The 16,269-nt window shown below is 36.5% G+C and overlaps 1 protein-coding gene across 1 annotated transcript; it reads left to right on the top strand.

Moving 5' to 3' along the window:
• The first annotated feature begins 709 nt into the window (after nucleotides 1-709).
• Nucleotides 710-16,245, top strand: LOC107040735 (F-box only protein 11). Its single transcript, XM_015260953.1, has 7 exons — nucleotides 710-1,547; nucleotides 5,714-6,016; nucleotides 7,642-8,355; nucleotides 9,414-10,246; nucleotides 11,548-12,136; nucleotides 13,072-13,279; nucleotides 14,078-16,245. Exons 1-7 carry the CDS (start codon nucleotides 1,451-1,453, stop codon nucleotides 14,205-14,207), a joined length of 2,874 nt encoding a protein of 957 aa, XP_015116439.1. The 5' UTR covers nucleotides 710-1,450; the 3' UTR covers nucleotides 14,208-16,245.
• Nucleotides 16,246-16,269: the final 24 nt, after the last annotated feature.

Below are 16,269 nucleotides of genomic sequence, written 5' to 3'. Positions count from 1 at the left end.
TACTTCCATTGAATATTCCATAAATAATAAAATGAAAATTGTTCTGATTATTTCATTTTTCAATAATATTACTCGTGAACAATCTTGTGATCAATTTTTTTTCTATTGATTGACATTTGATAAATAAAAAAATATGGCCCTGTCGTCCAGAAATTAGGGGTTTCGGTTGAAATTAAAAAAATTCAAGTTTTTCAACTTTTTTTTTTGAAAAAATTGGTGTTATGAGGGGTTGAAAAAAAATACTCAAAAAACTCTTATGGATGGTAGAAAATAAAAAAATTTGACGTATCATTAATCAAAATCCGATGAATACAACTGGAGTTATTGAAAAAAAAAAAACAAAAAAAATTATATCTCCGGAATGGGCTGTTGAAAAAATCTGAAAAAAATTGAGAGACAGTTTTTCTAGTCCCCCAATCGTAGAAAAAATCGAGGGTAAGGGTCAGCCGTCTCATTTGCCATAGAATACCTCACATATCAACACAAAAAATTTCCAAAAACCGTCGAACAATGAAGTTCCATTGGTTAAAATTTGGATGAGAAAATTTGTCAATTAAAAAGGAAATTTCCCGTTTTTGCTCGCAACACGTCTGGTCCCGTGAATTCAAACCTCCCTCCCGCCCCGAAGTTGGCAGCCCTTCCCCGAGCCCAGAGTGGGGGTTAAACGGGCCCCAACGCACCTCTCCCGTTCAGTCGCGAAGTCCTCGTTCTCTCGGATCGTTCTCACAAAAGAGAAACGCATCAATGGACTAAAAAAAAACCCATCCCGAGACTCGTTCCCTCTCCGCGAGTGGCAAACCCCCGCGACACCGTCATCCCCAGAGCCGCCCTCACCCATACAAGCCCCCCTTCACCCCGTGAACCCGAAAATAACCCCTCGAGAGCCCCAAAAAAATCCGAAACAAAACCCACAGGCGCCTGCGTTTCCTAAAAAAAACTGTAGTGGTGGCTAAAGTGATCAGGGGGAGGGGCGCAGGCTCGAGTGATGTTTCCGACAGACTGTAGCTCTACCTAGCCCTCACAATCGCGCATAAAACCCCCGGAAAAACCCCTCATCGTCCCCCGAAACTCCCTTGCTCAGTCAAACACCTCGCGACAATTGCTCCGAATTATTTTTCAAAAACGCGGAGAAAACATTAATTCGGACTCACGGAGGAGTCCGACAGAATTCCCCGAGTGCCACCGAGTACTGTCAACGAGAAGATGGCCGCCAGTGTTGGGTGCAAGTGTTCGCCATTGTTTAATCTTTTAGGTTTTTAAGTTGTAAAAAAACCAGTGTCCCAGGTTTTTCGGTTTTTCTCCTTCGTTCGAGGATTTTTTTTCTTTTTGGGGGAAAATTTTTTTTCTCACCCCCGGGGGGACTTTTTGAGGGGGAGGAGAGGGCCGAGTGGGTGGTGCTTTGTGCAGAGTGTTTGTGAGACATTTTTTTTGTTAAAAAGAGGATTGAAAAATGCCGAGTGCTCCCTTCAGCTCGTCGAGGAGCTACGTCAGGAGGTCCAGGAGAAAAATCACTAATAGGATCCCGCTGCCCTCGAGGACCTCTTCTGGTGAGTTTTCGGGAGGTTTTTGACGTGGGGAGGGCTCGTGAGGGTCACGAGGGGCTGAGGGAGGGGAAAAAAAATTTTTCGGACACCTGGGGCGAGGGAGAATCGTCCTTCACCCCGTTTTCGTGCTCTTTGTTCTTTGACTCGGTTTCGGGGCGGGGAGGGGACGAAAGCCCTCCGACTTTTGAGGGCCGGCGGTTTTAGGGTTTTTGAGGGGGAGGGGGAGAGCTATTGGGGGCATTAATTGATTGGAATGTCTCGGTGGATGGCCTAAAAACGCCCGTGATGGCGATCATGGCGACGAGCTGTGCTCGGTCGGTTATGATGCTCGTCGACGCTTTTGTGAGGGTTTGCATTTTCTGGCGAAGGGGTAGAGCCTCTTCCGGGGAGGTTTTTCGAGTTTGACGGGGCCGGGGGGTGCGGGAGGCAGGGGGCAGGAGTGGTTGACGAGAGTTTGACGTTTTGCGGTTTTGGGAGGGGAGGGGATGGCGGCGAGGGAGCAGGAATTCTCGGGGTATTTAATTCTTGGGAAAATGATTGGTAGGATTTTAGTGGGGGGTGGAGGTGTCCAGGGAATTTCGGGGGCAGGAGGGGAAGTGGGGCTGAAAAAAGGCTGATTTCAGGTATTTAAAGTTGAATTATTTGGGATTAAAATGGGATGATTCGAAGTCCAAAAGAGTTTTCAAAATGTGAAAGAATTTTTTCACTTCAGTCTGTTCTATTATCCCACTGTCGCCTAAATTTGACGTTTTGGAGGTTTGAGATCAATGTGCAGGATTTTTTGGGGAATTTAATTCGTGGGAAAATGATGGGTAGGATTTTAGTGGAGAGGTAGAGGTGTCCAGGGAATTTCGGGGGCAGGAGGGGAAGTGGGACTGAAAAAGGCTGATTTCAGGTATTTAATGTTGAATTATTTGGGATTAAAATGGGATGATTCGAAGTCCATAAGAGAGTTTTCAAAATGTGAAAGAATTTTTTCACTTCAGTCTGTTCTATTATCCCACTGTCGCCTAAATTTGACGTTTTGGAGGTTTGAGATCAATGTGCAGGATTTTTTGGGGAATTTAATTCGTGGGAAAAATGATGGGTAGGATTTTAGTGGGGGGTAGAGATGTCCAGGGAATTTCGGGGGCAGGAGGGGAAGTGGGGCTGAAAAAAGGCTGATTTCAGGTATTTAATGTTGAATTATTTGGGATTAAAATGGGATGATTCGAAGTCCAAAAGAGTTTTCAAAATGTGAAAGAATTTTTTCACTTCAGTCTGTTTTATTATCCCATTGTCGCCTAAATTTGACGTTTTGGAGGTTTGAGATCAATGTGCAGGATTTTTTGGGGAATTTAATTCGTGGGAAAAATGATGGGTAGGATTTTAGTGGGGTGGTAGAGGTGTCCAGGGAATTTCGGGGGCAGGAGGGGAAGTGGGGCTGAAAAAAGGCGGATTTCAGCTATTTAATGTTGAATTATTTACGATTAAAAATTGTACGATTTAAAGTTCCAAAAACAGTTTTCAAAATGTCAAAGAACTCGTCCACTTCATTCTGTTTTTTTGTCCCACTCTCGAGTAAATTCAACGTTTTGGAATTTTAAGATAATCAAGAAAGTGATTTCTCCAGTGAAAAATGTCTCCTGACATGTGGAAGGAATTTAGGGATTAAAGTGTTACTAAAACTTAATGTTTCTTTGGAGTTTTGGGTTCATTCCGGGAGTGGCGAGATTTAGGACAAAATTAGGAGGCGGTTTTTAATGGGAGTTTAATCCTCTGCAAAAAATATCCTATAAAAGACAGTATGATTTGAATTCCAAAAAAAACTTCGCAATGTAAAAGAAATATTCCACTTCATTCTGATCTATTTATCCCACTCTCGTCTAAATTTGACGTTCCGGAGTTTTGAGATCATCAAGAGAGTGAGTGGTGCGGGAACATTAAGAGAGTTTTTCTGAAGAGGAGACGAGTTTCAGGTGAAAAATGCGGGCACTCGCTAATGAGATGATTTGGGGATTTAAGGGTGGAATGCGATGAATCAAATTTGACGTTCATGGGAATTTTGGGTTTATTTCGGGAGTGAGTAGGTTCGGGAGAAAGTGTCGAAGGGGCTTTTTAGTGTGAGAATTTTAATTCTCTCCAGAAAACTCCTCTTTACGACTCATTACCGAGATAATTTGGGGGTCTACTCATGAAAGGTATTTGTGAAATGATGTCGAAAGGCATTTGTCAGATGATGAGGTTGGAGAAAATTTAGTGGGCGACGTCATTGGGCCCTTGTATCCCCCAGAGCTATCAAATAAAGAATATTGTAAGTGTCAAATTTGAGATGTCAAGTTTGACTTTTTTTAAATCTCCTGATTACCTCGGGGGTGAGTGGTTCAGGGGAACACATCAGGAGTTTTTTTGTTGAGGAATTTTCTACCAAAAAATATCTGCACAGATTATTTTATTTCTGGGATTAAAGTCTGGAATTTCATCAGTTGAATCAGACATTTTTTTAAAGTTTTGGTTGAGGCATCACAGGAGTAAATGTAAAATTAAATTAAAAGTATTTCGGCGATGATTAAACATTTAATAATTCCTTAATGCCTCGCACCATTTTAACTCACTTAAAATCCAATCGATATTTTTAATTAATTTCGTTGAAGAGTGACTGGACGAAAATGTCAAAAGATTTTTCTTGTAAATGACGAAAGTTGGAACGAGAAATGCACTTGACATTTTCTCTTAAATGTAGTCATCAGCGACATCATTTCACATTCAATTCGTTTTTTTCAATTATGACAAAAAAAAATCACAAGGAATGAATATTTCTTACAAAAAATTGTGAGATGCAGCCTAAAATGGGGTAAATGAAGTCACTATGGATTAGTTATCGGGATAATTGTGAGATTGAAGTTTGAAATTTCATGAGTGGAATTTATAAAGTGAAATTTGACGTTTTGGGGAATTTCGGGTGCATTTTAGCGACAATTAAACAATTAACAATTGCTTGAAACCTCGAACTTCTTCACTTTACTCAAACCCCAATCGATATTTTTGAATTTATCTCAATGAACAGTGACTAGATGAAAATGTCAAGAGATTTTTTTTGTAAATGACGAAAGTTGGAACGAGAAATGCACTTGACATTTTCTCTTAAATGTAGTCATCAGCGATGTAACTTCACATTCAATTCGTTTTTTTCAATTATGACGAAAAAAAATCACAAGGAATGAATATTTCTTACAAAAAATTGTGAGATGCAGCCTAAAATGGGGTAAATGAAGTCACTATGGATTAGTTATCGGGATAATTGTGAGATTGAAGTTTGAAATTTCATGAGTGGAATTTATAAAGTGAAATTTGACGTTTTGGGGAATTTCGGGTGCATTTCAGCGACAATTAAACAATTAACAATTGCTTAAAACCTCGAACTTCTTCACTTTACTCAAACCCCAATCAATATTTTTGAATTGATCTCAATGAACAGTGACTAGATGAAAATGTCAAGAGATTTTTTTTGTAAATGACGAAAGTTGGAACAAAAAATGCACTTGACATTTTTTCCTAAATCTAGTGATCAGCGATGTAAGCTCCCATCCAATTAAATTTCTTCGCATTAATTATGATGAAAAAAAAAATTCACAAGGAATGAATATTTCTTAGATGCAGCCTTGGATGGGGTAAATAAAATCACTACGGAGTCATTATCGAGATAATTCTGAGATTAAGTCTGGAATATCATGATTTCAATCCGAAATTTTTCGGAATTTTTAGTGGATTTGCTACAGAAGTAAATGTAAAGGTAAATTTGACGTGTTATGGAATTGCGGGCGCAGTTCAGCGATAATTAAACATTTAACAATTCCTTAATGCCTCGAACCATTTTACCTCACTTAAAATCCCATCGATATTTCCAATTAATTTCGTTGACGAGTGACTAGCAAAAATGTCAAGAGATTTTTCGTATAAATAACGAAAGTTGGAACAAAAAATGCACTGGACATTTTCCCCTAAATCTAATAATTTCTGATATCAGTTCCATCCACTTCGTTTTATTGATTAGTTTCTCCTCGTTAATTATGAAGAAAAAAAGAGAAAATTCAGGGAATCAAAAATTGTGAGAACGAGCCTGGGAGTTGATTTTTGTGGTGAATAAAGACGAATAAATAAATTAACGAAATGATTTAACGAATTCACAGCGGAGCCATGCGACCTCCTGTGTCCCGCATCAAATCAAATTCCACCAGGTGGTGGTGGAGCAGGTGGTGCACGTGGAACGTCGCCGAGTGTGTCAGGTGTAGCAGCGCCATCCCCATCGCCGAGCCACTCTCACTCATCTCCGTATGACCTGAGACGCAAGAGTCCACCACATCCAGACCCAGCGCCTGGCACAAGCTCAGCGTTACCACCACAGGGTGGCAGTAGCATTGCAGCTGCACTCGGTTCATTCACTCTACCAGCGAGAAAACGACCCAGGCGGACATGTTCGATGTCGACTGATGGTAAATATCATGAATTGATTAATAAAGAGAGCACTGCATTGATAAATCGATAATAGAATAAAAAATGGAATAAATCTGTTCTTTTATTTTTTAAATATCTCTCGACGTTTTGCAATAAAACTAGTAGTTTCGGAGATATTTGAAGAATTAGTTGAATAGAATTTTTGATAATTGGGAATTCAGAGATAATTGCCCGATAATTTGGCGAATGTCTAAAATCTTTTGCAGAAAAGTGAATTTTCCAGAAAAAAGGCCATTTGACATTTTTTGCTGACAATTTTAGCGACTGACGTAAAATTCGGTGAAAAATGAGTCAAAAAATGAAAAATTTGAAGCGAATTTGAGACTATTACGTAAATATCTTGGATGCCCTTGGATTTATTTGAAAAAAATGGGATATTTTCATCTGAATTGACTCACTTCTATGTTCACAAAATCGCAAAACAATTCCCACAAGATATCAGGGATGGCCATCAATATTAAATTTCAACAATATTACAGGAATTTACAAAATATAAAAATAGTATGATATTAATAATGTAAATTTGCGATTGGTGATGAATTAAATATTTGATACTAGGGGACTGTGAATTTTCCATTGAATAAATAATTCTAATTTTTTAAAAGGGATTACCAATTGACCAGATAATCGTCAATCTTCCTACCTAAATTATTGATTAATAAAATGGACTAGAATTTGAATATTTAAATTGATGATTTCTAAAATAATTAAATAAAGTTGAAAAAATTGAAAATACCAGATAATTAACATGAGGCTGAAACTAGCGAGAGATTCGACAGCAGAAGATTTAGCTTAGGAGAATCTAGGGGTATACAAATGTTTTTAAGTAATGTCCAAACTCTTTCGCACTTAAAAAACATTTGCATATACGATTACTTGACTTTCCTACACTGAGAGAAAAACAAATACGTTATCAAATAAGTCTTGTTTGGGCCAACAAAATCGCTAGTTGAAAATTGCCAAAAAGGACTTTGTTTGGTTCGAATTTGAAAGTCTCAAACATGAATAATTGCTCTGCTTTTGACAGCAACGAAATATTTGGCTCAAGAGGCGGACAATTCACACCAGACGGCGCCTTTTCATGATGAAAATATCTCATATAGAGGAAAATTTATCAACAAATATTTTATCCATCATTTTAAGTTACAAGATTGCTACCATATCACTATTATTGTTTCATTTAAGGGTTCATTTCTTGTCTGTGATTATTAGACAGTCCAAACGAAAAACTACTGTCCCTTGTTTCGCACAAAACAAAGATTTTTCGGGAGCAAAATACGTATGGGAGTATCGAATAACGAAGGAGTAGTGCTAGAAATGACATTTCTTGCGTGTGCAGAGAATGCAATTATTTTTGAACACCTAAATCTATTTTTGCGACAAAAATTTTTCATTCCGGCGCACTCTCTGCATGTTTGGCACAAAAAAATCCTTTTTTGATAATTTTCAAAAAACTATTTTCTTGGCACAAGTAAGACTTGTTTGAGACCATTGTCGTTTGTCTCTCAGTGTACACTTAAATACCCCCTAAATTGAATTTTCCGGTGACGAATATTCAGCTAGTTTGAGCTTCATGTGATTAACCAAAACAATTTCCCCGCAGGCACAAACACAAACACAGCAGCGCACTACCTCCTCTACGAGCTCCCCGACGAGGTACTCCTCACAATTTTCAACTACTTCCTGGAGATCGACCTCTGCCGGATGTCACAGGTCTGCAAGCGCTTCCAGGCGATAGCCAACGACACAGAGCTCTGGAAGTCGTTGTACCAGCAAGTCTACCAGTACGACTTGCCCCTCTTCAACCCAGCCCCCTGTAAATTCGAGTTCGTCTCCCCGGAGGACTCGGACTACCCCAATCCCTGGAAGGAGTCCTTCCGCCAGCTGTACCGAGGTGTTCACGTGCGTCGAGGCTTTCAGGACCTGAAGTTCAAGGGTCGCAATCTCTCGTACTTCGACACCATTCAGTTCGCCCTTGACTACGTCGAGGAGTACAGAAACTCGTCCAATTCCTCGACCCCCCACACCCCCACGACTCCCTCATCGACGACCTCGACGACCCCCAGCACCCCCTCGACAACCCCCCAGAACCCATCCACCTGTACAAATCCCCAGTTGTCCCCCCCAGACGCCCCGGACTCCCCTCAGCCCATCGTATTCCTTCACAAGGACACCTACAGAGGCGAATTTCTCATCATCGATGCTGACGTTGCCCTCATCGGTGCTGCCCCGGGTAATGTCGCTGAATCCGTTATACTCGAGCGTGAGACTGAATCCACTATGATGTTCGTGGAGGGGGCGAAAAGAGCATATGCAGGTTGGTAATACTGACAATGTCCCAGTTACTGCCACTAAAATTTGTATAAACATAGGGGAGAGTGGGGCAAAATGAAACAGCCGAGAAACGACTGTTTGACGCAATTCAAGCAAAAAAATTTTTTATCAACTTTTGTTCATCAACTTTTATTATTATTGGGAGTACTGATGAGAATAATAATTTTTTATTCGGTAGAAAAGAACATGCGGTGTGCGAAAAAATCAGTGATATTCGAAAGCCCTGTATAGCGTAGCGACTACCTCCACAGATGAATCCCACTCCCCTGTTAGATCTCGATCTCAACGTCCACTAGTCAGCTTGTCCCCTGACTCTCCAGCAGCCAAACTAAGACCCCGTCATCGCTGAGTCTATGTTCTCTCCTCATTCGAAACTCCCGAAGGTTTTTCATATATTTCTTATATCGAGACGACAATATTTATAATTTTCACTAATTTTATCCACAGTTCTCTTTTCAAGTAATATGAAATATTTCGTCCATAATTCAATTGATTAGATTAGGGCGATGACACTTTTCTTTTTTCATTCGATTGAAATTCAGCACCACATTTTCCTTTTTCCCCCTCTGGGTCTCCCCCTGGGACTTCCTCTGGACTTTGGATTTCGCTGTTTCATTTTCTTTTCAATTAATCCATTGGCAAAATTTTCTACCCTCAAAACTTCTCAGTTATTTTCTGTTCTACTGAATGAAAAGTTATTATTCTCACCAGTGCTCCCAATATCAAAAAAAGTTGATAGAGAAAAATAATTCAGTAGCGAATTGGTAAAATGGTTTAAGTGGATTTATCTCCCAGTTGAGTTTTTGAGTAATATTTCCGAATCTAAGGGAGATAGATTTGTTGTTTGTACATTTATTGAATTCGAACAACTACAATGCATCCATTCGCATGCAAAAATCTCACCAGGCGACCTAGCCCTGAACTTCACTATGAGAAATCCTTCACGAACAACTGAGTTAATAAAAAAAAATCCCCTTCAACTGTCTAAAATTCAAATCCCCTTCAGTCACCCCAGAATAACGAAAATAAAAAATCTTCCAGGTCACCTAACCCTGAAGTTCACCCCCGAAGTGACCAGCACAGTGCCCCACCATAAGCACTACTGCCTGGAGATCGGTGAAAACTGCTCGCCAACAATCGACCACTGCATAATCCGAAGTTCCTCAGTGGTTGGAGCAGCTGTTTGTGTCTCAGGTGGAGGTGCCAACCCCATTGTCAAAAACTGCGACATCTCAGACTGTGAAAACGTCGGTCTCTACGTGACAGACTACGCCCAGGGTACCTACGAGGACAACGAGATCTCCAGGAACGCTCTGGCTGGCATCTGGGTGAAGAACTACGCGAATCCGATAATGAGACGCAATCACATTCACCATGGGAGGGACGTGGGAATCTTTACGTTTGACAATGGTCTGGGGTACTTCGAGGGAAATGACATTCACAACAATAGAATTGCTGGGTTCGAGGTGAAAGCTGGTGCTAATCCAACAGTCGTTCAGTGTGAGATACATCATGGACAGACTGGGGGAATCTATGTTCATGAGAATGGGCTTGGACAGTTCATCGACAACAAGATACACTCGAATAATTTTGCCGGTGTCTGGATCACCTCCAACTCAAATCCAACAATCAGGAGGAATGAGATTTATAACGGACATCAGGGGGGTGTTTACATCTTTGGTGAGGGCAGGGGGCTCATTGAACATAATAATATCTATGGGAATGCTCTGGCTGGGATTCAGATCAGAACGAATTCAGATCCCATTGTCAGACATAACAAGATTCATCATGGACAGCATGGGGGCATTTATGTTCATGAGAAGGGACAGGGACTCATCGAGGAGAACGAGGTTTATGCTAATACATTGGCTGGGGTATGTATGCCTTTTTTTCGTTTTTATTATCTTTGATAATTCAGTAATGTTGATTACTCGGTTTGATTTCAAGGGACAACGATATTTTTCGACTGAAATCGTGTATTACCGAGAGATTGAAGGAATAATCATTTTTTTTGGACTTGCATTTGGATTTTTTGAGTTTTATAACTCCTCTTCGAAAAGAAGAGTTTATCATTCTTTTGATAGATTTTTTTGGAGCTGAATTCCAAGTAGAAAAATTTGAAACAAATGGTTCTTAATATTATTTTCTGGAATCGTGGATTACCAAAATTATTTAAAAGTTATTAAGTTTATTATTTAATGAATTTTTATGGATCTCTGGTGATTATTATTTTATTTTCTTGTCAAAGACATTTTTTTTTAGAACTTTCAAAACAACTCTAACTTTTTCAAAACATTCTCTTGAAAAATCGTTTATAAAAAGAACTTATAATCGAATTATTAATCTAACGCTTTAAAATGGTCAATAAAAAATTAGTAAAATAAAAATTAAAGGATTATTTCCTCAGATAATTTTTATGAATCTTTAGTAATCACGATTTTTTTTAAAAAGAATTTTAAAAAAAATTAAGAAAAATTTTAGAAAATTTTTTTTATGAATCTCGAGCGATTATGATTTCATTTTGCTGAGGAGTGGTTTTAGGGAAAAATGCCAAAAAATTAATTTTTTCAAATCATTCTCTTGAAAAATCATTGATAAAAAAGCTTGTAATCTTCAAAAATTGCAATGTTCCAATTATTCTACAAATCTTAAAAAAGAACACTTTTTCGTTTTCACAATCCCAAAATGTTTCCCAACATTTAACAAAGCATAATAAATAATGAGGAAGATAAAAATTAAAGATTTATCTTCAGATAATTTTAATGAATTTTTAGTAATCACTATTTTTTTATAAAAAAAAGAATTAAAAAAACGAGAAAATTTTTCAAAAATAATGTCTCTTGATATTCTCTTTTGGACCAAAATGATTTAAAAATTACCAATTTTTTTTATTCAATAAAATTTTATTATTCTCCACTGATAACCATTTTTTGTTGAGCCGTAGTTTTAGGGGAAAATGTCAAAGAATTAATTTTTTCAAGATATTTCCTTGAAAAGTCATCCATAAAAAAAGCACGTAATCTTAAAAAATTGCAATTCTCCCATTATTTCACCCTCCCTCTTCAAAAACTGGACTTCATATATTTTTTTTTAATCCTAAAATATTTCTGAATGCTTCAAAATCCACAAAAAAACAAGATACAAAATATATAATGTTATTTTGATGTTGTTACAGGTCTGGATAACCACTGGATCGACCCCAATCCTCAGGAGAAATAGAATTCACAGTGGAAAACAAGTTGGAGTTTATTTTTATGACAATGGACATGGAAAACTCGAGGACAATGACATATTCAATCATCTGTACTCTGGTGTGCAGATCAGAACTGGTAGTAATCCTGTTATCAGGGGTAATAAGATATGGGGGGGACAGAATGGTGGAGTGCTTGTTTACAATAGTGGACTGGGACTGCTGGAGCAAAACGAGATCTTTGATAATGCCATGGCTGGGGTATGGATTAAAACTGATAGCAATCCCACACTCAAGAGAAATAAGATTTTTGATGGACGAGATGGGGGAATTTGTATATTCAATGGGGGCAAGGGGGTCCTCGAGGAGAATGATATATTCAGAAATGCACAGGCTGGGGTGCTCATATCTACGCAGAGCTATCCTGTCTTGAGGAGGAATAGGATCTTTGATGGATTGGCTGCTGGAGTTGAGATCACCAATAATGCCACTGCTACGTTGGAGTTCAATCAGATTTTTAATAATCGGTTTGGGGGATTGTGTTTGGCTACTGGGGTCAAACCTACGTCGAGAGGTGAGTGATGCATTATTTCGAGAAAATAGAATGGAAAAATTAGTTTTGATGGTTCACCATGAGGAAATAGAGAAAATACATGACAGAAACTTATTTAAAAGTCGTTATTGTGACTTTGCCAATGGTTTTTCATTTTAGAGAATAAAAAAATTTGCGTTTTACGGGAAAAATAACATTAAAAAATAATTTTTAATCTTTCATCATGCGTAAATGAAGGAAATACAGATCAGAAATTTAGTTAAAAGTGATTATTTTGACTTTGTCAATAGTTTTTCATTTTAGAGAATTGAAAAATTTAGTTTTCACGGGGAAAATAAAATCAAAAAATAATTTTTTTAATTTTATTATGAGGAAATGGAGGAAATTCGGGTTTCAGGGGCAAAATAAAATGGAAAAATTATTTTTGATATTTCATAATGAGGAAATAGAAGAAAAATATTTCAGAAATTTATTTAAAATAGATTATTAACGAGATAATTTCATAATTATTGAACTAAAACAATTATATTCCACGTAAAATGCTTCGATAATTACAAAATTATCTCGTTAATTACGAATTTCAAGAGAAAATGTTCAAACGCATTTTTCAGAGATAACGAAATTTGCAATAAAAAATGTTTCTTGATAATTCTCCTCAGAAATTGAGTCATTTACTGATTTTTACTTTAACTTTCTCATTTTTTGAATGGAATAAAATGATAAAAAAATTCGTCAGCTGCTCCATTTGTCATATTTCCTGAATTAAAGATAGAAATGATTTCAAATGAGATTTGTCTGGTCTGACATATTCAAATAGTATTTTATTCATCATATTCGATAAATTATGAATATTTTAAATTTTCTTTCGAATAGCATTTGCTTTAGCTCCCGGAATTTTGAGGGAATTGTTATTCATCCGTTATCATTATTTATTCGTCTTCGTTGTTTTCCTTCAGATAACAAAATTTTCCAAAACCAAGACGCCGTGGAGAAGGCAGTGGAGAACGGCCAGTGTCTCTACAAAATATCATCGTACACATCCTTCCCAATGCACGACTTTTATCGCTGTCAGACGTGCAACACAACTGATAGAAATGCGATATGTGTTAATTGTATACGGACGTGTCACGCTGGGCATGACGTTGAGTTTATTAGGCACGACAGGTAAATGCAATTTTAATCGATTCCACTTTAAACTCATAACATCACATGACGAAAAAAATAATGGAACTATTCAAAAAACATCTCCAAAGTTATTTAATTCGTGAAAAAAATGTCTTAATATTTTTTAAAATTCATTCATCAATCGATTGATAATCATTTGAGGATTGATATTGATTTTTCAAGTGATGAGAATGTGGAAAATTTTGTTTATTTGTAATTATCTTGAAAATTAATGGGTTTAGAAGACAATTTCAAGATTTTTTTGTAGGAAATTTAATTTTTTACACAATTATTGATCCATGTTGCACATTAATACGATAATTTTGCTATGAACATTGTTTTTTTTCAATATAAGGGGATGCATAGATCTTCATGAGTGGATTTAGGAGGAAATGAAGAGATTTTTTTTCTAGACAACTAGAATCTGTACGAAAATGTTAAACACTTCAAAAATCTTGATGTTTTTAAACTCGATAATTTAACAATTAACATTGAGTTTTCCAATGGAAAGGGAATGTCTAAATCTTTGTTGACTATAGAATTATCTTCAAAACACTTTCAATTAATTAATTAAAAATTGAATTAATTAAAAATTCCTTAAACATTCACAACAAAAATAATTTATTTCTTAATTTCTCAATCATATCAACAATCAGTGAGTTCAATAAAAATGCCACAAGACCTTCTTTACAGAAAAGAAACCTGAAATTATTTTTTAAACCAATTCTAAAAAACCTAATAAATGAATTGAATTGTTTTTTTCAATTTACAACTTTTAAATTAAATGCTTTTCTCCAGATTTTTCTGCGATTGTGGCGCTGGAACATTATCCAACCAGTGTCAACTCCAGGGCGAGCCAACCCAAGACACAGACACCCTGTACGACAGTGCAGCCCCCATGGAGTCTCACACGCTCATGGTCAACTAGGAATTAACTTAACGAGTAAATGAAAAATCTATTAATCTCGAAACAAATCGAACAATCAAAAGTACCCCAAACGGAGTCCCCGAGATAAATATCGCAAGTAGATCCATCACTAATACAACAATTTTATTTAACCGATCAATGCTTTTAACCTGAAAAAGATAAAAAATTCAATAACGAATTGAATTAATTATCACTCGTTGCAGACTAATCATTATTTTATTAAATCGATAGCTCCATTTGTTAATTAATTTCATTAGTTTATCATCATCATGACGACTAGGACACTTTCCCTCACTCATTTAAATAACGAGGGAATTCTTTTTTATTTTTCTTTTTTTTTCAATAACTAAAATCGAATTGACGAGTTTAATCTGTTAATCTATCATGTAAAAATTCAATTCTCCTGTATAAAGTAGCGAAGATAATTGAACAGGATGTGAATGAAGAATACACTGCCATGAAGTGTAAGAAAATGTGGAAATTATTGAGGAAACAAGATTATTAAAAAGCAAAATGGTGAAATTTTCGTAGAAGAGATTGAAATAAAACAGGTCATTTTCAATTTGAAATATCTCGGGATCGGTAGAGTGAAATTGGACAAATCGGGCGTCATTTTCAAGGCATTTTTTCACCCTTTGAAATGAGCGCAGACTTACTCAAATCGTACCATTTGTTCAGAAGATATTGAAGATGAAAAAGGAACTATTTATCTGATCTCTCCTAATGAAAAATCACAACTTCTGTAATTTCTTAATTATCTCGTTACTGGCTGGTTCCAGCGAAAAATGTCAAATAACCTTTTTTGCAGATAATTAAATTTCCACCAAAAAATGTCTAAACACATTTCCTTCTAAAACCAACGGTTACCGAGATAATCCAACTTTTCGAAGGTGTGAGAAACCCATTTTGCAATAACAATGCATGAAATTACCTAAATGAAGACAATTAACCACGGCCCCTCGATAATGATGATACTTTCGTTCGTGAAAAAAATGTGATGGTCCTAAACTGCCCAAGGGCGAAGTGCATAATAAGACAAGAATAATTTAATTATAGCGATGCAAAAAAAATTAGAAATAAACAATTAATTCCCCAAATTACACGATATAAGATGGTGTATACCAGTGAAAATGCGATACGAAAAAATAGAAAAATCCAGCAATTTTCGTAATTGAATGAATCAACTACGAAAGACTAAGACAAATCGCATTGATTGAAGCTAAAAATCGATTAAACATATACATAAAAAATGTAATCTCGAGTTTCTACGGTAATTCAATTTTTTTACACTATTACTTTAGCAATAATGTACATTCATAAATGATGAAATAATTGTCTCCAGGGGTTAATGACTATGCATCAGTCGATTATCGTAAATAATCCCTCGAAATAATTGAATTTTAAAATGAATGAGAAAAATCCCGAGTTGCGCCTACTAGGATTATTTAACTAGGCTGCATTAAACGTTCTAAACAATTAAAAAAAAAATTAAATAAGTAGGTAAAGGGCAATTTTTCCGGTTATTTCGAGATAATTTTGTATGCAAATGACCTCAGAAACGTAATCCAAGTACCCAAAAGTGTCATATTACGTAAAAATAAAAAAAAATGTTACGTTATTTTCTTAATTGAATGGAGGATTGAAGCATTGAACTAATTAGGTATTAATTAATGATGATCCTATGCAGCTTGGATGACGTACTTTCGTGTGATTTAATTTGAATCTGTTCTGTTCATGTTCTGTATTATAAAACGAATAATCTCTTTGATTAATTGAGTTGATAATTAATTAACTACATTGTCATGTAAGGATGAATGAGAGGTGTTTTAGCATATTATATTTTTTTATTTCTATCGTTCTCATCGGTTTCACGTAGTTAAATGTATGACGCAATTAGTGTAAATCGAGGATTAGGTAGTTAAGGTGAATTTATTAAATGTCTTCGAATTGACTGATAATTGGTCATCAGTTTTTACTTTTTGAAATTTATTATTTTTCTTTTCGCATTTACTTTTTTTGTTGATGTGTCCTGCACCTTCTGGGGTAATGTGTCGTGGGGGGC

This window comes from Diachasma alloeum, unplaced genomic scaffold (assembly GCF_001412515.2).
Source record: "Diachasma alloeum isolate Michigan unplaced genomic scaffold, Dall2.0 Dall_scaffold_00340, whole genome shotgun sequence".
NCBI classification, from domain to species: domain Eukaryota; kingdom Metazoa; phylum Arthropoda; class Insecta; order Hymenoptera; family Braconidae; genus Diachasma; species Diachasma alloeum.
The sequence above is the reverse complement of the archived record's forward strand: the minus strand, read 5'-3'. Positions and strand labels throughout refer to the sequence as shown.

What these genes read in the sequence shown, in the direction of transcription:
- LOC107040735 (XM_015260953.1), top strand. Translation starts at nt 1,451, where the DNA reads ATGCCGAGTGCTCCCTTCAGCTCGTCGAGGAGCTACGTCAGGAGGTCC. An exon ending in GCCCTCGAGGACCTCTTCTG is followed by an intron (nt 1,548 to 5,713) that starts GTGAGTTTTCGG and finishes ACGAATTCACAG; the next exon opens with CGGAGCCATGCGACCTCCTG. An exon ending in GGTCAAACCTACGTCGAGAG is followed by an intron (nt 12,137 to 13,071) that starts GTGAGTGATGCA and finishes GTTTTCCTTCAG; the next exon opens with ATAACAAAATTTTCCAAAAC.